This window comes from Gekko japonicus, unplaced genomic scaffold, assembly GCF_001447785.1.
Source record: "Gekko japonicus isolate JY-2015 unplaced genomic scaffold, Gekko_japonicus_V1.1 scaffold1169, whole genome shotgun sequence".
NCBI lineage: Eukaryota > Metazoa > Chordata > Lepidosauria > Squamata > Gekkonidae > Gekko > Gekko japonicus.
The window spans coordinates 354,189-367,997 of NW_015164707.1; the positions used below are offsets into that span (position 1 = coordinate 354,189).

General features: G+C 48.3%; 1 protein-coding gene across 1 annotated transcript in view; it reads left to right on the top strand.

Annotated features, from left to right (window-relative positions):
* Positions 1 to 13,809, top strand: part of CTNND1 (catenin delta 1) — a 38,502-nt gene that overhangs the window by 17,377 nt on the left and 7,316 nt on the right. The window contains 11 exon segments of the mRNA XM_015409531.1: positions 1 to 186; positions 291 to 474; positions 1,501 to 1,618; positions 3,279 to 3,432; positions 3,752 to 3,769; positions 5,375 to 5,443; positions 6,672 to 6,799; positions 8,876 to 9,023; positions 10,007 to 10,199; positions 10,306 to 10,420; positions 11,076 to 11,163. The exon segment at positions 1 to 186 is cut by the window's left edge and continues 12 nt beyond it. Coding sequence (XP_015265017.1) covers positions 1 to 186; positions 291 to 474; positions 1,501 to 1,618; positions 3,279 to 3,432; positions 3,752 to 3,769; positions 5,375 to 5,443; positions 6,672 to 6,799; positions 8,876 to 9,023; positions 10,007 to 10,199; positions 10,306 to 10,420; positions 11,076 to 11,163 — 1,401 coding nt within the window.

A 13,809-nucleotide genomic window follows, 5' to 3' on the forward strand; every position in this document is an offset into this window, starting at 1 on the left:
TTCTGGTGGGGCTGCTGGACCACCCCAAGAAGGAGGTGCACTATGCCGCCTGCGGGGCCCTCAAGAACATCTCATTCGGCAAGGACCAGGACAACAAGGTCGCCATCAAGAACTGTGATGGCGTCCCTGCTCTGGTGCGACTGCTGAGGAAGGCACGTGACCTGGACCTCACTGAAGTCATTACAGGTAAGAGCAGCCTCTTTTGGAGGGAGGCATGAGTTTCAGGCCTCTTAGGCCTCTCTTTGATGTGTTGTAAAGGACTCGCACTGCACTGATGCTCTCCTTTTCAGGAACGCTCTGGAACCTCTCTTCTCATGACTCAATAAAGATGGCCATTGTGGATAATGCCTTACATGCCCTCACCGATGAGGTCATCCTTCCGCGCTCCGGGTGGGAGAAGGAGCCCAGTGAAGACTGCAAACCCCGCCACATAGAGTGGGAGTCGGTGCTCACCAACACCATTGGCTGCCTTAGGTAAGCTGAAGCTGTCCTGCAGTTGTAAATATCCTCAGTGTAACTTTGCCTTATGTTTTGTGATTTTTTTCTCTCTGCTTTTGATAGATCTTCAGCCCAACCAGCAGGGAAAGATCAGCTTCTTTGTTGGTTTGTGGTTCTTTGTTCTTCCAGCTCCTAGGAAGTCTGTGGGAAAATCTCAGTTTTATTGCTGAGGGTGGTCTCCTTGTAACAAACTGAAGATGCTTTCATTGGAGAACAAAGAGCTGTCAACTGGTTGTCTCGAAGGCTTGGGTCCTATGGACGCATTCTGTGTGTGCTGGACAACATGCCCTGAAGCATGCTCCGTGTTCTGCTCGTGCTTCAGTTTGCCCCTCTTCAATGCGCAGGCTGACATACTAGTGAAAGAGGAGGAATGCTTCATGGTAGAGCAACATGTCCATAGGATCCAAGCCACCATATTGAATTCTAAACTATAGGCCACGAGTGTCCTGCACTATGGTGTCTGCATCTTTAATTTGGGGAGGGGAAGGGTCCACATGGTGAAGGAAAGGAATGGCTACCTTGTCTTCCCTGCCTCAGCGAGCTTGGCAAGTGTATGATTGGGATTGTCAGCAACAATGTTCCCTCTAAGCTGTGGAGTCTTGTGAGCAAAAGTTCTACTTGGTGAGCTCCTGGCGTTAAAGCTGTGAGCAAGCCATTTGCCTACTGCATAAATTAGTTTGCTCTGGAGCCATCCTTCCTGAGCAAGGACAAAAATGTGTGAGCTGGAGGCTAAAAAACTGTGAGCTAGCACACACTAACTCACCTTAGAGGGAACACTGGTCAGCAACTCTTTATGTATGACAAGCAGACCATTGGGACGCAGAGGGTTTGGCATTCCGTTCCAACTTTGGTTTGTCAGAATCCTCAGTTGACACTTAAGTATAACACAAGAGGCTAAAGATGTCTGTTTTCTTTTTTTCCCGGGCAAGAGAGGACGATGCATCAAAACTTAGTCATTACTTACGAATATGTCCTCCTTTTTAATGTATTTCTAATTTGTAGAAATGTCAGTTCAGAGAGAAGCGAAGCCCGTCGAAAGCTGCGGGAGTGTGACGGACTGGTGGATGCTCTTATATACATTGTCCAGTCAGAAATTGGCCAGAAAGATTCAGACAGCAAGGTAAAGAATGTGGGGCGGGCAGCATTATTCCTCCTACAAACTACCATGCGTCTTGGCAGTGGTGCTTCTTTTAGAGCCAGAGACAGTTTGTTCTGACTGTTAAGAAAGCAGATCGCTCTTCCTTGATTGTCATTCCTTTGTCTAGAGAAAGGCAATCTGTGAAGGGCTTTGAAAAGCAGTCTGGGGTCATCGGCGTAAAGGCAGACGTTTGTTCTGTTGTTATACCCGTAATTCCAGAGTGTTGTCTAATTGCATTCGCTAGAGGTTCTATTGCTAATGCAAATAGTATAGGTGACATTGGGCACCCTTGTCTGGTTCCTCTGTTTAATTCTATTGATCTGCTTAGAGTGTTATTTATACTGATTTTGGCCGTGGAATCGGAATATATTGCCTTTATTGCATTTTGAAAATTTCCCCGAGTTACTTAGAAAACTGTGAAATAATTCCTAATAACCCGATATATAGGAATTTATTGTTCTTCTAATTGCATTGTGAACCAAAAGAGTAACAATGGTTGCAAATGTTCATGTTTGTAATCTAGTAGAACTCATCTCTTCGTGTTTACTGTTAAATCTGCTTTTGAACGACCTCTTCCTTCTTTTTGTAACCTTTCCGATTGTTTAATAGTGTTGTAATAGTGTGGATTAAGATAAAATAATTTTTTTTAAAAAAGCAGTCTGGGGTATCCTCTTCTGGAAGAGGATTGGCGGGAAGAAGCAGTAATGTCGCGTGAGGATCATTTTTCATCTCTTATTTCAGGACCACCATGGCTAGATTGTCCTCTTCTCCTCTCCTTGTATAGATGGCTTAAGAAATCTGCACTCCCATTTGGGGCTGCGTGGATTATAGCCTGTAGCATCTGTCCAGTGGAGTCCAGCACCCTGGGTCCCCAGATCACTTTTAGCGTTAGAGCTGCATGCAAGAGCAGGATGGGACTGTCCTTTATTTCCAGGAAAAAATATCTGATCCTGGAAGCCGTCTTTCTTTTCTCTCCCTTCCCGCTTTCTCGTGAGTCAGCGCCATGGTTTTCATTTTATGTTTCTTCATTTAGACCCTGCCATTCTCCCTAATGGAGACCAAAAGCCACTTAAGTAATTTACTCCATTTTATTCTCACAACAACCCTGTGTGGTAGGCTTAGTCTGAGAGGGTACAAATGGTCCAAGGTCACCCAGGAAACTTCCACGACAGATTGGGGATTCAAACCTGGAGTCTGTCGGAACCTAGTCCAGTACTGAGCCCTGCACCACACACTGGCTTCCTGCACCTCTGGCCAACTCCTCGTCCTTTGGGACAGAGAGATGTGAGGGATGGGCATGGTCACCACTCGCACCTTTCCCAAAGCAGTTGCAGACCCAAACCTAATAGACTGAGGGGTGCCTGTACGACGTCAGTGTTGCAGACTCTCCGGGGGGCTCCTTTCGATCGACTGTCCAGCAGATGTAGTGTTGTGGTCCAGCTGTGTGGTGCAGTTCCTTGTTCTTCCTGAGCTGATTGTGTTCAGGGCCGATTCATGATGACCTTCAGCACTGGTGGGCTACCACTGGCGAGCAGGCTCCCTGAGAATCCTTGCACTAAGGTGCAGAACGCTTACTGTCCTTGCCCGCCCGGATGTGAGTGACCCTCACACTTAACTTGAGGGGGTTTTGTCTTTTTGCCAGCTTGTGGAAAACTGTGTCTGCCTTCTGAGGAACTTATCCTATCAGGTGCACCGTGAGATCCCCAATGCAGAGAACTATAAGGAAGCACCCCTCAACGTTGCCAATAGCACAGGCCCCCATGCCGCCAGCTGCTTTGGTGCCAAAAAGGGCAAAGGTAAGGTCCTGGGGCTGTGCCGTTTCTCCAGATTTAGGGAGGGAGTTTTCTAGCACTTGAGGACAAGCTGCTGCTTGCCACAGGAGCCTTTTGTAGCTGTGGTAACTTTCTGGCTCTCCTGCTCTTTACCTGTCATGGCCTAATATCACATATGGTGGGCTTTTGGGGGGGGGGGTGTCAATCAAGGTGGTGGCTGGGCCTTCCACTAATCTGGGGCCTGTTTCCCCTTCTCTTTGCTTTCCTTCCAAACGGCCTGTGGTCCTGCTGGCACCTCTTCTCTATTGCCTCCCTTCTTCCCTGTCCTTCTCTCCGCCAAAAGACGAGTGGTTCTCAAGAGGTAAGCTGAGCTCTTTGGCATGCATAACTTTGGTTTTAAAAATCTGTAGCGTTGCAAACGGCTTCCAAGTCTTCCCTCTGCCCTTGCCACTCTGGGCTCACTCATCCAGCAGCTTAGTCAAGAAACAGGACTTCTGTGAAAGTTGCTGTGTTCTGCGCTGCCTCCCGTTCGTGGGGGCAGAGGGCTGGCCTTCTGCTTGCACATTGTGTGGGGAGATCAGTAGAATGGCCAGAATACATACAGCCGAGTGAGGTGAGGGCTGGCTTAAAGTCCCCTCAGAGGCGTAAATCTAAGTTTGTGTTAAGTATACACTTCTAAAGTGTGAATGCAACAGACCACTTTGAAAATGCGTGGGTTGTATATAGGGTTGCAGACCTCCAAGTGGGGCCTAGAGACCCCCCAGAACTACAACTGATATCCGGAAGGCAGGTCAGTTCCCCTAGAGAGAGAAAGTGGGCGTTTGGGAGAGAAGACTCCGTGGCCTCATGCCCCACCGAGGTTCCTCCCCTTCCCCGGACCCCGCCCTCGCCAGGCTTCACCCTCAAATCTCCAGGAATTTCCCAACACAGACCTGGCAACCCTAAGCATATACATGCACTTATGGGGGAGTTTGGAGTGATGGCCCACAGTTCCGAGGGTCGACTTGCACTCTGTAGCCAGTCCCGTTTCACCTTTGAACAGTGCACGGAGTGGCATTTCCACACAGCCTCTAGTGGGGAAAAGGGGCATGGAGTAATGCACACAAAAGCAGAGAGGCACCTTTATGTCTCATCTGCCTTCTCCAGGACAGTGTGATGCGCAGAAGCTCTGCTGCTGATCAGGGTTCCCAGTGGCTGGTTGGGAGGGTTTCTGGCTCTTCCTGATCTGATGTTGCTCTTCCTACTTGGCCTCGGCCACCCTAGGCACTAAACACGGTTTCTTGGGGACCGGCTAAATGATATACATGTGGTAGATCCAAACTTTGCTTAGTATTTTATCCAGATGGAATTGCACAGGGATTCTTTTGGGTGCAGTCAGAGTATTCTTGCCAGTTACTTTTTGGTAAAGGCATTGCACTAACTTTTGCACCTTGTGTATCTTCTGGGTGGGGATGCTGAGGAAACGGAGCCATTCCTCTAACAGCAGCAATTTTCTGTTCTTGATGCTGTTGTGAAATGGAAAAGTAGGTTTGCGAGACAGTTGTCAGCAGAAGAACTTCCCTGACTTTTGGAAGTTTGAATGAACTGTGGAGGGATCCCAGTGCAGTGGTAGAGCATATGCTTTGCATGTATGTAGTCCCAAATTCAGGTTCTGGCACCTCCTGGAAGCACAGGAGTGGGGTGGGGTGGGGTGGGGTGGTCTTTCCTGAGAATGCTGGGAGACTTCCCAGGCACCCTACATGGGACTGGTCTAGATGGACCATCGTTCTGACCTGAGTCAAGGTCCTGTGTTTACATCCCACCTAATACTGGGCAGACCCGAACACTGCTCTTTGTCTTGAAACTTCAGTTGTCCTCAGTAGGCAGAAGAATCAAATGGGGCAATAGAATCCCCTTATTAGTGAGTATGGGCAGTGCCTTGGGAGATTCTCCTTCCTTTCTCTAATATCATTTCCTCTCTTTCAAGGTAAAAAACCAACAGAGGATCCTTCTGCTGATATAGTGGACTTCCCCAAAAGACAAACTCCTGCAAAAGGTACCTTTACCCTAAAAGCATAACAAGGGAATGGAGAGGAGGAAGGCTCTTCTTCTGCGACTCTTATCTCGTTGTCTGTGGATTCTTGCTACATGTAGTTCCACATGCACACCCTTAACTAAGGCAAAGGACATGAGTCACAAGCTGTTGAGACATGTTTTATTGGGGGTTGGGTGGAGATTCAGAGTTGTCTTCTACTTTAAAAGTGATCCCAACTCTTTAACAAAGGTGTGGCATGTAGGTGTGATGGGAAAATGGCCAATCTTGTTCTGTGGTCTCAGTAACCAGACCCAAAAGGTGTAACATCAGCATCCAGGGGTCCAGTGACAGTCAGAAAAAAAAGTATTTTGTATTCAGTGCAACATGACAGATGTTTCAGCAAAGCAAGGAAAGAATAATTATGGGAGATTTCAGCTACCCTGATATCTGAGAGGACCAGCTCTGCTAAACATGGGTTCTCTTATTTATTATTTATTTGTTATTTTACTAAACGCCTTTCTGCCCACTCAAGGGCCACCAAGGTGGCTAACAATTTAAAGCATACATGATAAAATACATTATAAAACCATTAAAATAAACTTCTCTCCCAAACAAAACTTATTAAAACAACTTTAGAAGAGTAAAAAACAGTTAAAATACATAGGAAACTGTTAGATACCAGGTTTGATTCCCCCACTCCTCCACTTGCAGCTGCTGGATGACCTTGGGCAAGCCATAGATCTGTCAGAGCTGTCCTTGAAAGAGCAGTTCTCTCAGAGCTCTCTCAGCCTCACCTACCTCACAGGGGGTGTCTGTTGTGGGGAGGGGAAGGGAGAGGAGTTTGTGAGCCGCTCTGAGTGGAGGGCCGGAGGGTATGAGTCTAACCTCCCCCTTTCCCTTCTCCTCCCCTCTTGCTGGCGGTGTTCAGGGAAAGTCTGAAGAGCCTCCTGTCCAGAGTGCTCCAGTTCTGTATTTCCTGATCAGATCTGGAAATGGAAGTGTACTCCTGGTGGATGGTGCGTGTCTATCAGACGGCCACTTATTCCGGGGTGCAGAATATTCCAGTCTGATGGTGCTAAAAGCAGCACGTCTTGGTGCACCCCCTCCCCGCCCAAAGAGGACGGAGTAGCTTCATGGCCTCTTAAAGCATTCGGTTCTCTTAAGCCCCACCCCTTCCCCCCCCCCGTCTCCCCCCCCCCCCCCCCCCCCCGTACATTCATCTGTGACTTCTCTTATCTTCCTTTGCTAGGATATGAGCTTCTCTTCCAGCCAGAAGTTGTCCGCGTATACATCTCACTGTTGAAGGAGAGCAAAACTGCTCCTATCCTAGAGGCCTCAGCAGGAGCCATCCAGAACCTGTGTGCCGGCCGCTGGACGGTGAGTGACGTTGGCTCCTGTTTTTTAAAGAATGGGTACGAGAGAACCATCTCATGCCGTATCTGTGGCCGTGTGTGCTCACAAGTCTGCTGCTGCTTATAAGATGCTCATGGGCGGTGCCTTGGGTTCAGCCCTGCCACTGAAGGTCAGGCCCTGCTTGCAAGGTTGGAACTACCTTTGGCAGAGGCAGCGAAAGGAAGGTTTGTGCTGCATGCTCCCTCTCTGCATGCAGGGAAGCAGATCTTTGCTCGGTCTGCTCTTCTTACTCTTGATTTGCTTTCTGTTGTTGTTGTTCGGTCGCACAGTCGAGTCCGACTCTTCGCGACCCCATGGACCACATCACGCCAGGCCCTCCTGTCTTCCGCCGTCCTCTGAAATTTGCTCAATTTCATGTTCGTTGCATCTATGACACTGTCTAACCATCTCATCCTTTGGCGTCCCCGTCTTCTTTGACCTTCAGTCTTTCCCAGCGTCAGGGTCTTCTCCAGCACCATAGTTCAAAATAATCTATTCTTCGGTGCTCGGCCTTCCTCATGGTCCAACTCTCGCAGCCATACATGACTACTGGGAATACCATTGCTTTGACCATGCGGACTTTTGTTGGCAGGGTGATGTCTCTACTTTTTATCATGCTGTTTAGGTTCGCCATCGCTTTCCTCCCAAGGAGCAGGCGTCTTTTAATTTCATGGCTGCTGTCACAGTCTGCGGTGATCTGGGATCCCAGGAACGTGAAGTCTGTCACTACTTCCACGACTTCCCCTTCTATTTGCCAAGGAGTGATGGGGCCAGATGCCATGATCTTAGTTTTTTGGATGTTGCGCTTCAAGCCCACTTTTGTGCTCTCCTCCTTCACGCTTAGCAAGAGGTTCTTTAGGTCCTCTTCACTTTCTGCCATCAGAGTGGTATCGTCTGCATATCTGAGGTTGTTGCCAAAGTTTGTTGTGATCCACACAGTCAAAGGCTTTAGCGTAGTCAATGAAGCAGAAGTTGATGTTTTTCTGGTACTCCCTTGCTTTCTCCATAATCCAGCAAATGTTGCCAATCTGATCTCTAGTTCCTCTCCCTCTTCGGAAACCAGCTTGTACTTCTGGCAGTTCTCTATCCACGTACTGCTGAAGCCTGGCTTGTAGGATCTTTCTTTAGCATGACCTTGCTAGAGTGTGAAATGAGTGCAGTTGTGTGATATTTCGATCCCCTCCCTTTTCATCCCCATTGCTCCAGTTTTCCCCATGTTCTGCTGTCACCGTCACTTCTTTCCTCATCTCCTATACCCACAGCCTCTTACCCTTTCCTTCCTCTCCTTGTAACCTTTTTGAGTTTTTCAGATTTGACTCATTAACTGCTGCCAGGAGTTGCTAATTAAAGGGATCTGAAAAGAGCATCCCAGAGTTGGGGTGTCTTGTGCTTTGTTGTGCCAGGTGGGAGTGGAGGGCAGGTGTGTGGGCGGCGGGCAGAAAAGTAAGCCAGAGATGGGCAAAGATGATATTGGTAAGGAGTAAGAATGGGGAGGTCAGAGGAGGGAAAGGGGAGGTCAAGAAGCATTCTCTTTTCCCCCTCTCCTCCTCCCACTTTGAGCATTTTTGACCAGCGCATAGTATCTGGTTGCTGATCAGTTTTTGAAGGCAGCCGCCACGGAGTAAGTCCTGAGTGAACTGTTATCAGTGTAATGACTGTGAGAATTTCCATCTAGGTCCCATTTCAAAACAGACTTGGATGTCTTCTCCTTTTATGACTTTGCCTCTGAGTAGTGGGGAATTTCCAGAATAGATCAATGAGTCAAAATTGTGGTGAGGAAGATTATCAGGCCACTTTGAGCACGTAGGCTAACTTTTGAATAGCCGGTGCTGGGGAGGGCACATTGCTGCAGTACTGAATCAATTGGGTTTGGGCCGTAGGAATGCTTCTAAGGAAACGGTGACCCCCTGGAGAAAAGTTGGTGAGGCTGGGGAGCAAAATTAAGGATGGGGCCTCTTGTTTGAAGTACCACTGTGAGCAGGAAGCTACTTTGCAGGGGGAGTCTCCTGCAGTCACTGATGCCGTCTCTCTTGTGCTCCATGCTCATGTTGTCTCTTGCAGTACGGGCGGTACATTCGCTCCGCATTGCGCCAGGAAAAAGGCCTCTCTGCCATTGCTGACCTTCTAACCCATGATGAGCGTGTGGTAAAGGCCGCGTCTGGAGCCTTGCGCAACCTGGCCGTGGATGCCCGCAACAAAGAGCTGATAGGTGAGAACAGTAAGCGGAGGAGGGGAGGAGCTTGTTTTGCGTTTTGCGCTTTCCCTATCCAGGGAAATTTTTACTTACACACGTAAGGAGGCATGCACGCTTATTTTAAACCTAGCTACCAAATCATAGTCTTTCAGTCCTTCCTGAAATACGTTGAGAGCCAGGAAAGGGGATTTTTTTACAGATTGCAAGGCTTGCTTTGCCCATGGCATCTGGACACAGTGTGCAGACCGTATGTCTCTAAGGGAGCATTTTTTAAAATCAAGGCTCATCGTGGAACATGTGCAGGAGGGCTGCATGTAGAAAACCTTGAATGGCTTAAGTGTTCCTCAATGAATGTGTAGCTTGATATATATCAGGATTTGGCACTCCATTAAAACAAAAGGGAGAGCCAGTCCTGATATGGGTGAACTCTTCTAGTTGAAATTGTAGGTTAAAACCAACCATTTCTGTGAAGTTTTAGAGTACATCTTTTTGAGAAGAAGGATGTAATTTGGAAGAACAGAAAATGGGCCCAGATTCTAGGGAAGGACCACGGTTTGGGGGGGAGGGGGGGAGGCTCTCGTGGGCCTCCTTCTGCCTGCCCATCGGCTCTGAGGGTAACTTATGTGCTTCTCTTAGTTTTGAACATTTTTTGAAAGTCGCACTAGAATAGTCCGGGTTGTGGCCTACCACTGTAGTAACAGGTGCCAGCAGGGGCCTTGAGGTGAGATTACATTATTTTTGTTGCTTCTTCCTAACCAAACCAAGAATTGACAACTCTTGGCAGAGCAAACTAATGGGGCTTCTTGAATAAGGTCCCAAGACTTTGCGACGTTTGTGCTATGCAGGCTCTATCCTTTTTGGTAGCAGAACAGTGGAAAACTGAGCAGGACCTTCAGGGTGTACACAGCAAGGCAGAGACCACTTCATAGGAACTTGTCATATTTCTGTCTTTTTGTCCGTTTTCTCTGACGGTGACTCTGATCTACTCTCAACTCTAGGTAAACATGCTATCCCCAGTTTAGTGAAAAACTTGCCAGGGGGGCAGCAGATGCCAGCTAAGAACCTCTCTGAAGATACTGTGGTCTCTGTGCTGAATACTATAAATGAGGTCATTGTGGACAACTTGGAAGCAGCAAAGAAACTGCGGGAGACGCAAGGCATCGAGAAACTGGTGCTGGTCAACAAATCTGGGTGAGTGCAGCCCTAGCAGCAGGGCATTGTGGGCTGCGTCGAGCATTCCTACAGGCTTGTAGGTGGCCGTATTCAGGCTCACATGCATCTTGGTCCCTCCTTCTAGGAATCGTTCAGAGAGGGAAGTCAGAGCAGCTGCCCTTGTACTGCAGACAATCTGGGGATATAAAGAGCTGCGGAAGCCACTTGAGAAAGAAGGGTGGAAGAAATCTGATTTTCAGGTATTTCTAGGTTGAATAAAGTATGTCAGAGGGGCCTGGGGGGGAGGGGCTGTACTGATAATGACGTGGCTTTTGAACCAATAAATGAGGGGCCGTGGAGAAGGTTTCCAGGTCCCACCTGGAGGCTGGCAACACGAGTTGCACTCACATTTTTTAACGAAATGGTCCCAGACCTGCTGAGCAGAAGAAAAAATGCTTCATCATCTTGGCACAGAACCAGTTTCTGCCAACCCATTCATGTAGCCCTTTATCAAACAGAGTTGAAATGTTTGCCTTATTGTGAACTTCTGTTGAGGAAGCCATTCTAGGAAGCATTTAACGTGCCTCCTCTGCCCTTCAAGGAAGGTGCTGCGCATCTGCCATGAAGACTCACAAAAAGCAGAGGTCTGTATGTGTCCGTGCCAGAGTACATAGCAGAGCTCTGAACCAAAGAGAAAGCTGGTGGGTTCTTGTCTTATCTACAGGTGTAATTGGTGTAGTCCTGTCTGCATAGGCACAGCTTTTGTTCTTGCAGTCCTGCCCTTTCCAAATATGGTGGGGATTCTAGGCATCAGATGGCTTCAAAGGTCTGAGGAGGTATCTTGAAAATGAAGGTTAAAAAAGCCCTGGGTGTAAATATAAAGTAACATTAAAAATAGTCAGAAATTCTCTTTAGGTGCATCTGAATAACGCCTCCAGGAGCCAGGGTGGGAACTCCTTCGATGACAGCACCTTGCCCCTCATTGATAAGAACCAAAAGGGAGGTGAGTACAAGGCTGGCTGGCAGTTCTGCATGAGAAGCCCAAGATTCTGTGTCAGAAAAAGGACCCCGGTGCCCGGTGCTGTATGCTCTCCCCCCCCCCCCCCCGGCCATTATGTGGATTTATTTACTTATTTATTATTATTATTATTTCAAATTTCTATCCAGCCCTCCCCGCTAACGGGCTCAGGGTGGCTCACAGTTAAGGGCACCATGTGCCGAAATATATAAAACATAAAACATAAACACACGATAAAACAACCATACTGGGGTAGAGTCTCTCCATCGAAATATTTGAGTGACAGGCACAGAAGGCTGAATTTCAGCATTGTCTACCTGAATGCTCTGAAATACTAATTTAAACCCCCCCCAGCTCAACTTACTGCATAAGTTGTGGTACAAAAATAAAGTGATGTTCTTGTCAAAGAACTACACTTTAGTAGAGTCAGAATGGCACCGATACTTCCATTTTCTGCGTTTGTGTACTGAAATTGTAGAAAGCAAGCTTCAGTCGGGACAATTATTAAAATACATGTAAACTTTTTTGAAAAAAATCCCACTTGTACGCTTTATTCTGGACCTGCCAAAACGACTTCTGCTCAAAAGGAAACAGTGAAGCAGGTGGGCTGGTAGGGCCATGCGGTGGCTCTGCCCAGAGGGGTGTGTGGCCACGGGAGCTTGCCTGGGTGAGGGCAGCCAGTCGTCATGGCAGAGAAGCTCTGCGTCCTGGTCCCTCAAATACGCATTGTTGAATAGTTCACAGTGGTTAGGCCTAGAAACTTAGAAGGAGAGCTGGGAGTAATATACACTACAGCTTCTCTGAGACATACCCTTTCTTTTAGCCAGGGAATTACCTATTTGGGTAGAAATGCCACCAACCCTTGCATGTAAAAAAGCAGAATGTTAGGGGAGCTACTGGGTTAGAAGTCTCCCCAACATTCAGATTTACCTTGTGCATGGAGTTTTGGCTTGGTTGAGGAGAACCATTCAGATGAGCATACCTGTAGTATTTGTTATTAAAGTCTTTTAAGGTATTTCGAATGCCTTCAAAGGCCTTTGCTTCCTTTTTTTATGGAGGAGTTGTAGATCTTCGACGTGGTCTCTGTGCTTGACACCAATGGGATCTAGTGCGCACGCGCTGGATCGATCGGTGCTGTAGCAAGCTCTTTCAACAGATTTTCACGCCCAGTCCCTTGAGCATGCGCGGAGGGGTGGGCGCGGACATCCCGCCAGTTCCTTTCTTACTGCCGCGTTGGAAAGACCTCTTTCTTCGTCGGTCTGATCGGTTCGCTGTTCGCTTTTGCCTCACAGCTCTTAGAAAGTATTTCCATACTTTATTTTTCTTTTTTAGTCGTTCTTCAAAAACTTTTTAAAAAACCACTTAATTTTTGTCTGAGGGGAATTTACCTCAGGCCTTCGGGCTACCCCCCCCCCAACCGTTCCCTCCACTTCTCTTCTTTATGGAGAAGAAGTGGGGATTTTTTAATAGATGCAAACGTTGTGGTAGCAAACTTGCTCCTCCCGACCGTCATACCCTCTGCATTTTTTGCATTGGAGAGTCTCATAAACCAGAGTCCTACCGTCACTGCGCTCGCTTCTCTAACCAAACGAGAAAGAACCACGCTGCACGCCTTAAAGTGGCGCTGCTTGAATCGGCCCTTGCTCCTGCCTCAGCGATGGAGGAGAGACCGTCTACATCAACAGCTCCAGCATCGTGACCTGCCTCCGATGTCGACCGCCCGACACCAAAGCCCTCGACATCAAAGGCACAATTGTCCACCTCCACGCCGATCAAAAAGAAGGCTAAGGCAAGTACAGAGCATAAGTCTGCAAAGAAGGGCACCTCCAAGTCCCTTAGGGCGGCGAAGAAGAGGAAGGAAGCAGTGCCTGCACTGGGTGATGCCCCTATAGTGCCTCCCGCTCCACTGGCAGTATCAATATCGGAGGCCCAAGTCCCTCCACCGATACCGACCATCCATGTATTGGACTCCCCTGTCCAGCAAATGGAGCCTCCTTACTCTGACATCGAAACGGTAGAGCTCCTAAGTCATCAGATGGATGCAGAGCGTTCTCCTTCTCCGTCATCGACATTGACGGTATTGGAAGCTGCCGACATCGATCCACGTCGGCACCGGTATACCTCATGTGATATGCAGTGTCACCCTCCACGTCTGCACACTCGCATCACGGCTCAACGCCTGTCGAAGTGGATTGTAGGACTGATCCATCTATGTTACCAGATCACCAAACAGCCATTGCCTGGCCCTTATCAGGGCTCATTCTACCAGGGCTGTCGTGACTTCCACTGCTTTCCTTCAGGGAGTACCACTGCCGGACATTTGCAAAGCCGCTGCTTGGGCCACGCCTAACACCTTAATCAGGCACTATGCCGTAGACGTCCGAAAGAACTCTAATACCAACATGGGACGTCGCATTTTATCTTCAGCTAGCAGTAATAGTCCTGCCAGCACCCTCCTCCAGGTAGGCTACTGCTTGTTAATCTCCCATTGGTGTGAAGCACAGAGACCACGTCGAAGATAAGCAGGTTGCTTACCAGGAACTGGTGATCTTCGAGTGGTCATCTGTGCATTCACACCAATGGGATCTAGTGCGCATGCGCTGGATCGATCGGTGCTGTAGCAAGCTCTTT